The 15582-nt window shown below is 37.2% G+C and overlaps 1 protein-coding gene and 1 pseudogene across 1 annotated transcript; both read right to left on the bottom strand.

Moving 5' to 3' along the window:
• The window catches only part of LOC107571961 (G protein-coupled receptor kinase 5-like), a 55259-nt pseudogene extending 45437 nt beyond the window's left edge, over positions 1-9822 (bottom strand).
• Positions 9823-11815: 1993 nt separating this feature from the next.
• On the bottom strand, positions 11816-13940 carry LOC107571959 (U6 snRNA-associated Sm-like protein LSm1). The gene is made up of 4 exons (XM_016258350.1): positions 13799-13940; positions 13412-13480; positions 12489-12604; positions 11816-12351 (listed from the first exon to the last, which is right to left on the bottom strand). The coding sequence occupies exons 1-4, from the start codon at positions 13842-13844 to the stop codon at positions 12181-12183; spliced, it is 402 nt and encodes a 133-aa protein (XP_016113836.1). The 5' UTR covers positions 13845-13940; the 3' UTR covers positions 11816-12180.
• Between the last annotated feature and the right edge of the window lie 1642 nt (positions 13941-15582).

The following is a 15582-nucleotide window of genomic DNA, read 5'->3' as shown; positions in this document are numbered from 1 at the left end:
CTTTTGAAGCCATATTGTGCAAAGCCAGAGCCATGTCTTCAATATTGTCCAAATTCACAGTATTTATAAAACAGTAGACAAAAAGTCTCTGGATCACCTACTATTTCTGGCAAGATTCATCCAATGGACACTTTACTATGCCATTAGGCCACGGGAAAGGATTTGTGATTGGCAGCGAAGCAACGCAACTGGCTGGTACTTTAGGTCACATGACACATGACAATGACAACATGACGAATGTAGTACATCTTGATTATATTCATACTACACACATTCATACTACATAGAAAATACTTTAAAGGAACTTAAGGGAATAAAGAAAAAGAAAGAAAAACTGTCAATTAACTAGAATTTATTGTGAAGTAATCCATTAGAACTGTTTGCAATTTACATTTTTCTTTTATAATTGGCCAACATTCACTCTTAATCGAATGCCTCATACGTCAAAAATGCCTGTTAATGCTTCTTGTCTTATCACATTCAATAATAAATTATATGAATCATTTTAAAGATAGACTACATTTGAGATTCGAAATGGCATAATTCATAATTAAAAAAAGGCAAAAATGTACCAAAAATGTTGCCTCACTGGAAATGCAACACTGTTGGGCATTTAACATTAAATCAAAATGTTAAACATAAAAACGAAAAGTTTAGCTGCTTGCATCATGCTGAAATTCATGTTTGGTTTCTGTAAACCGTAAACCCTGCCTTCAAACATTTTGACACTGACGAACGCTGAAAGACCTCTGAAGTAGACATCCCAAAAATTCATTTAAAAAGTACTTTTTGTCATCCTAAAAACATATAAAGTGTTGCATAAAAGAGCAGCATTAAGAATATTAAACAATATGGGTAGACAACTAAGCCAATATCTGATTATTGGAGGAGGACACATCCTAGAGAGCAGAGGTCATGTAAAAAAAAACAGACAGCTCACTCTTTACATCTTTGCAACTAATTTCTTTCCCAGATTTTAAGATGCACATACAATTTCCAAACACCGTGCCATCTTCTCTTAATACATGCGTATTTGACTGAAAAACATTAAATTCTGACTTCAGACACAACTTTCCTTCTAAATGTACTCAACGCCACAAGTCAGTCAACAAGTTAGTATGGATATTGAGCATGTGGAATTAGATCAGACAGAAATGACATACGCTAAGGCAACAGACGTCCACTCACAAGCCAACTGGCCATTTACAATGAGTCAAATTCAATTTTCACGCCTATCAGTCTCGGCCCAACACAAGCTTCAGCGCTTCTGCTACATATTTGTGTTGCTGGTACCACAGCACATCCATCCAATGTGACAGTCACTGCTAGACTGGGTGTGGATAAACAATGGTTTAACAAAATATCATTTGAGAAATATGTATGCCCGGCCTATTGGAGCAATAATAATGATTTTGCTGAGCGACATCAAAACTTTTTAGGCTTTAAAAGACAGTCAAAAAATATATCCCATCAATATGATGTTCCTACTGTATGATACTGCAATGAACCAATTTAAAAAAAAATAGCACATCCATCCAATGTGACAGTCACTGCTAGACTGGGTGTGGATAAACAATGGTTTAACAAAATATCATTTGAGAAATATGTATGCCCGGCCTATTGGAGCAATAATAATGATTTTGCTGAGCGACATCAAAACTTTTTAGGCTTTAAAAGACAGTCAAAAAATATATCCCATCAATATGATGTTCCTACTGTATGATATTGCAATGAACCAATTTAAAAAAAAAAATTAAATAAGAGAATTGTATTATTCATTTTATTATTACTACTTCATTTTATGATTAACATTTGTGCTTTGCAGAAAATCTTTTACTTAATTTGCTATTCCCAGTCAAAAATAACCAACCTTAAATAAAAATAAAAAAACCACACTTGTAAATCTCTCATTGTGCTATATTATCACCAAATCTTGGATTCAATCTTTTTTTTTAGCTTGTTTCCTTTTAGCACAGGTTTAGCATTTCTTTTTTATCTGATCAGTTGTATGTCATTGATCTGAGCTCATTCACCTCTGTTTTTGAATGAAAAAACATTATTTGTGGACAATTTTGGCAATGTTCACTCAAAAAACTGAGGTGCATGAGCTCAGATCAATAATATAGCATAGTGAGAAATTTATAAGCAATTTTTTGTAGGCCGGTCATTTTTGATTGGGAACACCACATGTGTAACAAGCTGGTGGGGGGGGGGGGGGAAAGAAAATCCTCTCCTTGTCAAAATCATTGGAAGAAGTTAACCAGCCATTGTTTGATCAAGCAGTTGGGGCATGTGTGTTTGTGGGGGGAAGCAAGAGGGGGGAGAGGGGGGGGGGGGGGGGGGGGGGGGGGGAATCACTAAAATCAGTCAACACAATCAGTAAGTTTTAGTCCAATGTAATAACATTTGCAACTTGCAATTTAGGGAAAAAGAAAATCCTCTCCTTGTCAAAATCATTGGAAGAAGTTAACCAGCCATTGTTTGATCAAGCAGTAGAATAAATACAGTAGAAATCTAGTTTCACTTAAAATAATCAAAGCATATTTAGCTTTTCACTGAATGAACAGCTAAAAATTATGTTAATAATTTTCATTTATGCTATATGCACGAATAGCACTTGATACAATTTTTTTTAACTAAAACATATAAAAAATTGGCATACTGACTGTTCTGTGAATGTCCTGAGTGATAATGCAAATGAGTGTTTGAATCTTTTAAACCGATTAATTCAAATGAATAACGGATTCACAGAAAGAATCAACCATCCCAACTCTTAACGCTAGAAATCAAGTTTAATTTAGAGATTTGCAACCACATTTGACAGACAGCTTTGTTTAAAGCAATGAACAAGGCATTCCTTGAGAATCAAACCCATGACCTTGGTGTTGCTAGCACTATGTTCTACTGTTTCACATACAGGAAAGTCTTTTAAATATATCTATTATAAATACTATTATATTATCTGTTTTAACATTAGAACAACTTAACTTGACGTAACTTTTTAGCATCTGGCTGAAGCAGCAGCTCAAATGTTCCTTGTTTTATATATGACGCAGTATTTCTTTTTCTCTCAATTCTTTCTTTCTGCTTTCACTGGCTTGCATTCACTATCAGTCTTTTTTTGCTCTCTGTACTTTAGCCTCCTCCTTTGCATCTGTCTTCATTTAGATGGGTCTAAACGACGTTTATTCTTCAGGATTTCACATGGCACAGTTTCCAGCGAAGCGGAGTGGTCTGCCAGCTCCAGACTTCTTGAATGGGAAGGAGAGCCCCTCATCCGCCGTCGTCATGGGTTACGACGTGCACTCCACATCGCCTAAGTTGTCAGAGGAGGCCAGGGTCGGATTACAGCCTTGCTTAGGAATTCACCCCTCACCATTTCTTAGACATGTAGTCAGTCACTCATTCTTTGAAAAGACACCAACACAATGCTACTTCCATGAGAGGTTGCCAAAGAAAAAAAATGACCTAAGGTCCTGGTTAACAGGCCTGCTCTCGGTTAATGTTCCATGTTGATGCTGTCGACTTAATAATGCAACAATCTACTAATTCAGGATGGGTCAAAATGATTAAATAGTTATGCAACAATCAACTAGTTACTGAAGATTTTCTTCAACTATTTGAATCTCAGTTTTTCAAATGGCACATAAAGTTCAACTTTTAAATAATTATATATAATAAATGCATGTGATTGGAGTGTACTGGACGCATAACAAATGGAAAAATTATTATAAATAATTCCTCAAGACTGACTAGTTGTCCAGAAAATGCACTGAAAATCAACTGTCCACGTCATTTACAAAAACATGCTGTTTATTTCACCTCCAAACTATAATTATTCCAAGTGAAATAAGATGTTCATGGGAAAAACGTAGGGAAGATTACCAATTCGATTTGATTAAATATCGATTATTTTGGATATATATCAGGTACAGCACATGCCAAATTTTCTCAACTAATGCTGTAAAATATTCATGAGTCAGTTGGTGCTACATTACTATAATATTGAAGGTTAAAGTTGACTGATTTGTTAAAATTACACTTAATGAAGTTTTTAATATAATAAAGTTACAATTACATAATAACATTTCTACTTCAATTTGTTTATTTGAAATATAAATATTTATTCAAAAATAACTTAAACATCGAAGAACAGTAAAATTTATAATGAATGTTACATGGTGCATATATTTAGCAAAATACCCCTCTCTACAGTTTATTTTTCTATCTGACTAATGAGTTTATGGTCACCGAATATGTTTTTTCTGAGGTAAATGTGACGTTACGTGACATTGTTTACAAGACTTTATATTGACGTCTTTGCATGGCTGAAACGCAGATTGAGCGATTACATGAGACAGGATACGGATTGTAAAGCTGTACTCTTTTCTTTTAACTTACCTTCGGATGTTTAGTCATGTTTATTTTGTGCTGAAGCTGGTATTAATGTGGAGCAGATGATCAGCTCTACCGCGTCTGTAGAACTGAGGCGCTACAGCGATCTGTCACTCCACATCAAACAGTGCCAAAACGCCATTTATTGTTTGAATACTGCAATACAATGGACAGAATTTGAAATTTGACACTGTTTCATATTAAAAGTACCAAAGCACAATGCCGATTGCGATTTATTGGATGGGAGGTGCCCTTCAATGTTCCGTCCATTAACTGAAAACAGGCTACACTAATCGATTCTTGGGATTTAAGAATCGATATCGTTCCATAAAAATGAGAATCATTGATATTTTTTACCCCGCCCTAGTGTGCATTACTGTATTTCTCACAGTAACAGGAACCAAAGTTGCATTTGCAAGTAACAGATCTTTATATCTCATAATTGCAATGTTGTATTTAGCCTAACAGTTGTGACTACTTCCGTTAAGCAAACTTTCTCACAATTTCCCATTTTATATTTTACTCTGAGGTGGAAAGCCTTCTGTAATATAGTTTGCATTAGTGTATATCTCACGGTAACAGGAAGTAAAGTTGCAGATTATTTTGGATATATATCAGGTACAGCACATGCCAAATTTTCTCAACTAATGCTGTAAAATATTCATGAGTCAGTTGGTGCTACATTACTATAATATTGAAGGTTAAAGTTGACTGATTTGTTAAAATTACACTTAATGAAGTTTTTAATATAATAAAGTTACAATTACATAATAACATTTCTACTTCAATTTGTTTATTTGAAATATAAATATTTATTCAAAAATAACTTAAACATCGAAGAACAGTAAAATTTATAATGAATGTTACATGGTGCATATATTTAGCAAAATACCCCTCTCTACAGTTTATTTTTCTATCTGACTAATGAGTTTATGGTCACCGAATATGTTTTTTCTGAGGTAAATGTGACGTTACGTGACATTGTTTACAAGACTTTATATTGACGTCTTTGCATGGCTGAAACGCAGATTGAGCGATTACATGAGACAGGATACGGATTGTAAAGCTGTACTCTTTTCTTTTAACTTACCTTCGGATGTTTAGTCATGTTTATTTTGTGCTGAAGCTGGTATTAATGTGGAGCAGATGATCAGCTCTACCGCGTCTGTAGAACTGAGGCGCTACAGCGATCTGTCACTCCACATCAAACAGTGCCAAAACGCCATTTATTGTTTGAATACTGCAATACAATGGACAGAATTTGAAATTTGACACTGTTTCATATTAAAAGTACCAAAGCACAATGCCGATTGCGATTTATTGGATGGGAGGTGCCCTTCAATGTTCCGTCCATTAACTGAAAACAGGCTACACTAATCGATTCTTGGGATTTAAGAATCGATATCGTTCCATAAAAATGAGAATCATTGATATTTTTTACCCCGCCCTAGTGTGCATTACTGTATTTCTCACAGTAACAGGAACCAAAGTTGCATTTGCAAGTAACAGATCTTTATATCTCATAATTGCAATGTTGTATTTAGCCTAACAGTTGTGACTACTTCCGTTAAGCAAACTTTCTCACAATTTCCCATTTTATATTTTACTCTGAGGTGGAAAGCCTTCTGTAATATAGTTTGCATTAGTGTATATCTCACGGTAACAGGAAGTAAAGTTGCAAGAAACTACGATTTTTTTTTATCTCATAATTGCAACTTTGTATCTCACATTTGCTCATTTATTTCTTTTTGTGAACTTTCTCACAGTTACACATTTTATTTTTTACTCCGAGTTAGAAACAGGCTTCAGTATTATTGTGTGAATTAGTGTACTTCGCACAGTAGCAGGAAATACCTGCATTTGTGAGAAACTTACATCTTTATATCTATAATTGCGACCACGTATCTCACAGTTTGTTTCTTTTCGTAAACTTTCTCACAATTACCCATTTTACTCTTGCGGTGGAACGGCCTTCCGTAATATAATTTGCATTAGTGTTATTTATCATGATAACAGGAAATAAAGTTACATTTGCAAGAAACTCAGATCTTTTAATCTCAAAATTGCGACTGCATGTCAAAGTTGCAACTATTTCTTTTAGTAAACTTCGTCACAATTACCCATTTCATATTCTACTCTGAGGTGGAACAGTAACAAGAAAGAGTTGCATTTGCAAAAACTCAGATCTTTCTCTCTCATACTTGTGACTTTGTATGCCACAGTTGCGACTACCACTTTTGGTAAACTCTCAAAACTAACAATTTTACATTTCACTCTGAGGCGGAAACAGGCTTCCAAATTGTAGTGTGCTTTAGTGCATCATGTCTTCTAAGTTCAAATTAGCTGATCTGTCACTAGCTTTATAGCAGGCTACATGAATAACTGAAAATACTCAAAGAAATCAAAATTCAAATCAGTACGCATTACGACTACACTCAAGGGCCTACCTTCTCAATGCCAACGTGACGTCTACGCCTGAATATGTTCAATCTCCGAGCAGACCATCATAACAGACGTAGATGGGTTTTCTGTTTAGTTTGGGGCTGGCTGGCTCTGGCCGGACTCTCTAATGATTTCGGAAGCCTGGCTTCAGCCATGTAAACAGACTGTGTGGCCTATAAACTCTGCTTTTCCTGTTATCTGCTGCTAGTCGAACATTTGGACGAGAGTCTGCGTGCCTTGTGCCTCATTTTCTGCTCCAAACACGGCGCGATAAACAAATGGGGGGGACAGTCACACACACATGGACAAAGAACAAACAAAGCAGACCCTCACTGAACAAGCGCTCTCTTACACACATAGGCCTGCACACATCAATAAACACAAGACCACTTTAAAAAGACAGATTTCCTGATGTTCACTCCATGTGCAAAACTTGAAAAGCAGAAGCAAGACAAGAAACATGTTTGTAGTAGCAGTACTAGTAGTAGCAGTATAGTTTTTAATGACATGTCAGCAACTGAGGCTATTTTCATAGCAAGAACTGAGTTAGGTAAAAATAAAACCAAACAAAAATTCGAAAACTTTTTCTGGAATAAGCTTACTAAACAAGACCATAAGTGAGCTTATTGAACTAAAAAAATGTGTCTACTTGTATTAAGAGCAGGACGGTGAAACATGTTCGTAAAAAGGCTTTTTTCAATATTTGTACAAAGCATTGTGAAACGTCCCTTCAACAACTATGTGCACTTGAACCCGCTGTCCTTTGAGAGAAACTCTATTGGAGGTGTGGAAAATAAGAATAAACCAAGCTTCTCTCATGAATTCTCATTTTAGAAATTCTCTACATTATTCAGTTACATCAGCGACCAGGAAGGCAGCTAATGTTACTGGCCTAGCCTAGCGCCCTCTGTTCAACAACATAGCGAGGTAGACTGTAAATCTTACACTTGTCAAAACCTGGTCATTTATGGTAAACTCCAGGCTAAGGGCAACAAAGAGCACAGGAACTGAACACATCACCTTGTGCCTCCAGGCCACAGGAGAATTTGGGCAATTAACGGACACAACAGTGCAAAACGTTTGTGGAAGCTATGGCTAACCAGGTTCGCCGGCTCCATATTTTGCGATCACTGAACAATGTCAAGACTGAACTCTGAAGGATCCCTGAGAAGCAAGCTGAATGACGCATCGAGATGTAGCTGGAGATCAAGATCATGGCAAACTGCAAAGCAGCAAAATCTGAATGACTCGGTGGATTGTGACCGCAGCTCAAAAGAGATACAAGAAGTGATTCACTTCAGATTCACTTTCTAAGCAAGTGTGAATTGTGAATAGAATATTGTTACTTTTGAAATGTACAGACAGAAAATAGGCCCCCCCATCTCTAAAACAGGTCTGCTGAAATCAAAACAACAGGACTGTAGTACAACTAACCTTAATAAGAAGAATATACTATTTCTTGCCTTTCCATTATCATTTTCCAAAAACACTTACAGCGTTTTTACAGCTAAATGTACTTTCACACGGATTATGTCACAGTGGGGAAAATGTCCAATTAAAACCTTTGCTTTATTGTATGCAATATCTCGCTGCTATGATAATGCCATTCAATGTCTGCCAAAAAGACGACTGGAACTACAATCTATCTACCCTAGTATTGTGGTTCTGGTTCACATCTAGCTCAATCTGAATCAACCAAGCTTCAGACGACCCTTCAGGATAGCGGAATAGTGGTCGTCTGGCGAGGCCTTATGTTTCAAAACACCAGCAAAGGAAGCAGCGGTTATTGTGGTATCGGTGGCAACGAAGACAAGCGTCGTTCACATCGCCTTATAAACGGGTTGACCTGGTTCCTACTGCGTTTATGTTAACTAGCAGCGCGTGTTGAAAAGGTGGCAGCTGTAACATATCTACCATTTCCTCTCACACAGCTCACGTTATGTAGCCCACCTCAGTGAAAACGTAGCATACAGCGAATATAGCTTGTGGTCTTGTATTTTTAAAAAGCACGACGCGTAAAACGGATGTAGGAGGCTGATGTTTTCCTTCGTCTGACCCTGTAACACGTACCAACTGTCAAACGATACAATGTAACAGCACTACGACGCTGGCGTTCTGAGGTCGGTTACAGATGAAAGCACCGCTGGAGGTGTTTGAAACAATGTTACAGGATAAATCCAGATTACACCATCACGATAGGCGCACGAGCAGCGGTCAAATCGAGCAAAGTACGTGAGATTCAAGCACGATAAATCACATTTCCGCGGTAGTTTTCCCGTACTCACCCTCTCTTGCCTTCAGGAGAACCGTGTTTGCAACAATATTCTCCAGCTCCATCAAAAAACCCCTCCGTCGTATTGCCGTGGAAGCCGAAGAGTAGCTAGAGCTCCTTATTGCGCCTCCCAGCCGAACACGCTCTTTTCCGTCCGTACAAAAGTATTTAAAACAAAAACCTAGGCATTTTAAACTACCAACACACGTATAGACAAGTAAAGCAACGAATCGCTGGCGCGCGCGTGCGCTTGCTGTAGTTTGCGCCACAAAACGCGCGAGGAAGGCATTGCCTGTTCAAACGAGCCACTGGCGACATGTCAGAGACGGCAGGCCGGGGTCTACATCCTCTGAGGGTGCACGGCAGAAAACGGATCAAGTATCGCACGGTTGATCACAGAGGAGTTTAGTTGTTGAAGTGCCGCTGTCACTATCAGCGTGCTCCCTCTCTCGGTGCGTAATCGCAGCAGGGCTGGGTTTCTGCTTTCAGTTGTAATTTTTGGCTGGGTCCCAAGCGGCTTTCCCCGTGGCTCCGGTCAGGTGTACAGCGGCATTCAAATGGCGAAGGGATGCGTGCGGTTATAACAGTATATGAGATTCATCTTTAGCGCTTGTCATGTTTCCTTGTCATGCCTATTCAACAAGCGTTTGGAAGGGGCGTGTCTAATGCAGCTGTGACGCACGCGCTGAGAGCAAGCATGCATGGCTGTCGAAGGATATTTGATAGCAGCTCATTCAGTCGGCGCTGGGCGCAACAATAAAAATTGGGATAGCCCGGGATTCAAAGTCAAGGCCAATAAATAGCAAATGAGAAGAATTACACCCTGTTTTGATTTAAACGGTGGCCATTTTTACTCAACGTTACATTTGCATGGCGATTATAAGTTTTGTGTACTTAGGCTAATTGAGCAACTTTTGATTAGGACTTTGAATGTAGCTACAGATCCATTCCCGCGCAGAAACGGGATAAGTATATAAACTAGAATTAAGCAATATGCCTTTTAACACCGCTGTGATTCGACAATAAATGCCTAGTTAATCACTGATGATATTCAGACCAACACAAATGCGATTTGTGGTATCGTTTTTATAAATCGATTCATTAAAAAACGTTAAAAAAAACTACAACAACAAAAAAAACGTACATTTCAGATAAAAATTTGACCCTTTAGTACATATATTTTTGATTATTTGTCAGCGAAAATAGTGCCAAAACCAATGCATCAAGTTCCCTTTCATGGGAACTGCGAACTGCGTCCTCTAGGGGTCGCTATGGGGAAACCTAGAGGACGCAGTGATGGCGATTATAAGTTTTGTGTACTTAGGCTAATTGAGCAACTTTTGATTAGGACTTTGAATGTAGCTACAGATCCATTCCCGCGCAGAAACGGGATAAGTATATAAACTAGAATTAAGCAATATGCCTTTTAACACCGCTGTGATTCGACAATAAATGCCAAGTTAATCACTGATGATATTCAGACCAACACAAATGCGATTTGTGGTATCGTTTTTATAAATCGATTCATTAAAAAACGTAAAAAAAAAACTACAACAACAAAAAAAACGTACATTTCAGATAAAAATTTGACCCTTTAGTACATATATTTTTGATTATTTGTCAGCGAAAATAGTGCCAAAACCAATGCATCAAGTTCCCTTTCATGGGAACTGCGAACTGCGTCCTCTAGGTTTCCCTATAGCGACCCCTAGAGGACGTAGTGTCTCGTTCCCTACTCAGGGAACCATGGTTACATAAGTCACCTGAGACGTTCCCTTTCATGGGAACTTCGACCTGCGTCCTCTAGGTTTCCCTATAGCGACCCCTAGAGGACGTAGTGTCTCGTTCCCTACTCAGGGAACCATGGTTACATAAGTAACCCGAGACGTTTTGTCAATGCACATACTGAAATCCGGAGTGGAATCGTGGAGGAGTGGACGGACATTTCACCTCACCCGGTTCGAATCCCACTCCGAATTTTCTCTGAAACTTTAGCAACTAATAATGGACATCCAATAAAGTGAAATTTAGGGAATTTACCCCTTAACAATGCTCTACATTTGACATATTCTCAAGAAACTGTATGATCTGCACTACAAACATGATTTTTCTAAGTTCAATTTCTAAATGTAAACTATTTCACATACCGCATTTTATGTAGGCAAAATTATTAGACTCACTGTAATAAATCTGCAATTTAGTGTAATATATTCACTGTAGATATGGCCCTCTTCTAAGTAGCCTATGTGAAAACACCGCTGTGCCATTTTAGCTTGTGTCTAACAAGCTTTAATCTGTGATGTCCTTCTCTCTGAGACTTCTTGCCTCAAAACAGAACAAAGGCAAAATCACTCCCTAGCTGCCGATTAATACAAGAACATGCTTCACATGAAAATCCTAATTGGGCTACTGTTCAAGTATATACTAAACCCATATGGAAGATTAAACAAATAATAATAATTATAATTTTTTTTTTAAATAATATTATTGTCCTATTCAAACATCTAATGTAAATACACTCTAACATTTTAAAACCTTGTTTATTGGCTTCTAAAAACACTTTTGGAGATTAATCATCAAACATAATTTTACATCAAAATTAAATGTGGTTTCTCAGAGGCAAGTGGAGTGAAAAATTAAAGAAAAGTAGATTTTCATTGGTAAAAAATAGGTTTAATAGAACAAAAATATTTCATGTATTTTACACAATATACCAACTTAATAACCATAGCGTCATATCCATAACATAGTGAACACCGAAATAAACTTATTTTCTTGTATACCATTATTGTTGTTTAAACTAAAAGCCAACAGGCCAAGTGCTTCAGTTTGGTGCTCCATCCTACATTTCACTATGGCATCTGCCATAAAAGAAACACAGATGGTGGGCGATTCTCAAAACATGACTTTACAGCAACTAGTGAAACAAAATCTTGAAGTCACAATCTCGTGAGACTCACTCCTCTATCATTGGACAGAATGATTTCAGGACAGAATGTCGTCTCAAATCAAACAAAACCACCCAATAAAACAAATAAAATCATCAAAAAAAACAAACAAACAAAGTTGTTTCAGAAATCATCTAACGTGTCAGCTTTAGGGATGGATAAGCCTCGCTCTTTCACCGCCTGTAGCTTCAGTCTCTCTGACTCTTGCTTGGCTTGCTGTTCTGTCCGCTGTTCCTCCAGGATCTCCTCAATGGAAACTCTCTGGAGGACCTGATCACACTCTTTATCCAGATCCTGGAAGGAAAAAATAGCACAAGGTTACATTTCAGTGAGTAGTGGCAAGATTTATGATTGGTTGCCTTCATGAAATGTTGCTTCTTCATACACAAAGTCATAAAACCCTTCCAAGGGCAGAATGAACATGTACTTACTACTTCTCCAAGCAAGACGACATTTTCTCCTCTGACAACAAATATCCCACGAGGTATGTCACCAAATTTTTTACCAACGTGAATACGTTCAACAGTTTGATGCAAAACTAAATTAGCTGTGGAAAAACAAAAATAATGTAACAAGTTCACGGTTGAAACATAATGGTACATTTTACAGTACTGAATATTGTCAATTTCCTTTGCACATTATTACTGGTCTAAAAAGGCTTAATTCACCCAAAACTTACATTTCTTTTTCTCACTTGTGACCCTGGACCACAAAAGATTTATACATTTATACAGGACAATATTTGGCCGAGATACAACTATTTGAAAATCTGGAATCTGAGGGTGCAAAAAAATCTAAATATTGAGAAAATCGCCTTTAAAGCTCCTCCAAATGGCCTTAGCAACGCATATTACTTTATCAAAAATGAAGTTTTGATATATTTACGATAGGAAATTTACTAAATATCTTCATGGAACATGATCTTTACATAATATCCTAACGATTTTTGGCATAAAAATCAATCATTTTGACCCATACAATGTATTTTTGGCTATTGCTACAAATATACCCCAGCTGCTTTTGTGCTCCAGGGTCACATTTACTCTCCCTCATGTGGTTACAAATGTGTACCGACTTTCTTTTTGCGAAACGCAAAAGATATTTTGAAGAACGTTGGGGTCCATACATCATTGGACCCCATTGACTTTTACTGTACAGGCAAAATAAATTAATTAATATATTTTTCCTGTTTTGCATACAGGTATGGACTGACATGAGTAAACTACACATCACATTATTAGTACACATCGAATTATATTTTATTTATTGAGACCTTCACCCAAACACCAAACAGTGGAATGCCTATAATGCAATATTTCCTTGCAAGTTAACAAGGTCAGGCCTCTATACATACCAAACTGATCTATACTTCTAAGGATCCCAATCAATGTTCTTCCGTCGCGAAGCAGAACAAGGTGTTTCTCTAACAAGGGGGAAATCAAAGCATCGTCAGTCACATCAATACTGTTGAACTTGAATATTTCCCCATGAGTTTATTATATATGATCATACGAACATCTGCACTGAGGCGATTATTATTCATGCGAACTAGTCCATCTTGCGGAACAAGAGCCAACAGGACAGGATTTCTATTTTTATCTTAAACATGTAACGTTACCACCAACGTGACTTTTATAAAAGCTCAAAGATGCTAGGCGAGCATCATTACACAACGCTAGCTGTGTGTCTCAGCGGGTGAATTCACTCAAATACTTTTTCAATTCTTTTGCAGTAAACTTACTATCAATGTCCTCGATGAGGCTCGCAGTCCCTGGCATGTAATTCATTTTGCTGACATTTGGGAGATTATTTTAAACGTAAAGTATCAAGCCATGGACCATTTCAAATGTGTATCCTTGCAGGATGTAACACTGTGGAAGTGCTTCTTCTTCTTTTGTGTTTAATGGCGGTTGGCAAACCAGCTTTTGGTGCATATTCCGCCACCTACTGGGATGGAGTGTGAGGCGATGATATCAAGGGAAATGCTCATTCAAAAAAAAAAAAACCACTTCTACCTATATTTTATTATATAAATTTGTTCTTTTCAGAAAATGAATAAGAGCTCTATAACCTTTATGAGAACTGTTTAACACATCGATGAGGCTCGCAGTCCCTGGCATGTAATTCATTTTGCTGACATTTGGGAGATTATTTTAAACGTAAAGTATCAAGCCATGGACCATTTCAAATGTGTATCCTTGCAGGATGTAACACTGTGGAAGTGCTTCTTCTTCTTTTGTGTTTAATGGCGGTTGGCAAACCAGCTTTTGGTGCATATTCCGCCACCTACTGGGATGGAGTGTGAGGCGATGATATCAAGGGAAATGCTCATTCAAAAAAAAAAAAACCACTTCTACCTATATTTTATTATATAAATTTGTTCTTTTCAGAAAATGAATAAGAGCTCTATAACCTTTATGAGAACTGTTTAACACATTCTGTAATGTCATAGAATTAATGCCGGCAGATTTTAATTCCTCTTCTAACTGTATTCTTTCCCTTTCATATGCCCTACATTTAATCAGCATGTGCTCTACAGTTTCTGGAAGTCCACAATGATTACATTGACCAGATTCATGTCTTCCTATCATCTGGAGTGATTTATTAAGAGTAGAGTGTCCACTTCTCAATCGCGATATAACTGTATCATCCCTTCTATTACCATAAGCAGTTCTTACATGTCCTACTTGTTTATTTATATTATACAAATGTCACCCTTTGTTACCTTTATCCCATCTCTCTTTCGATATCTTTCTGACAGCTACTTTAATTAAACCTTTAATTTCAGATTTACTCAAGGGTATATGTATGTCAATATTTGTGTGCTTAAGAGCCTTGTCTACCTCATTCCCTTCCACTCCAACATGAGCATGCACCCATACAAATCCTGCTATAATTCTCAGTTGCCGTATTCGGTACAAACTTTGCAGTACTTCTAATAAAATATCTTGTCTAGATTCTGATTTTCCACTCAGTATACTTGTGAGTGCAGAATATGAATCTGAACAGATTAGCACTGTTGTTGGTTGGATTTCTTCCACCCACTGTAAAGCTATCTGAATAGCGATCATCTCTGCTGCATAAACTGATATATTATTAGAAGTTTTTTTTTGCATATTTATATTTAAAGTGAGGAATATACAGGTGCATCTCAAAAAATTAGAATGTCGTAGAAAAGTTCATTTATTTCAGTAATTCAACTCAAATTGTGAAACTCGTGTATTAAATAAATTCAATGCACACAGACTGAAGTAGTTTAAGTCTTTGGTTCTTTTAATTGTGATGATTTTGGCTCACATTTAACAAAAACCCACCAATTCACTATCTCAACAAATTAGAATATGGTGACATGCCAATCAGCTAATCAACTCAAAACACCTGCAAAGGTTTCCTGAGCCTTCAAAATGGTCTCTCAGTTTGGTTCACTAAGCTACACAATCATGGGGAAGACTGCTGAACTGACAGTTGTCCAGAAGACAATCACTGACACCCTTCACAAGGAGGGTAAGCCACAAACATGCATTG

The sequence above is a fragment of the Sinocyclocheilus grahami genome, unplaced genomic scaffold, assembly GCF_001515645.1.
Source record: "Sinocyclocheilus grahami isolate Dianchi unplaced genomic scaffold, SAMN03320097.WGS_v1.1 scaffold1674.1, whole genome shotgun sequence".
Classification (NCBI taxonomy): Eukaryota; Metazoa; Chordata; class Actinopteri; order Cypriniformes; family Cyprinidae; genus Sinocyclocheilus; species Sinocyclocheilus grahami.
This window is presented reverse-complemented; position numbering and strand designations above follow the sequence as displayed.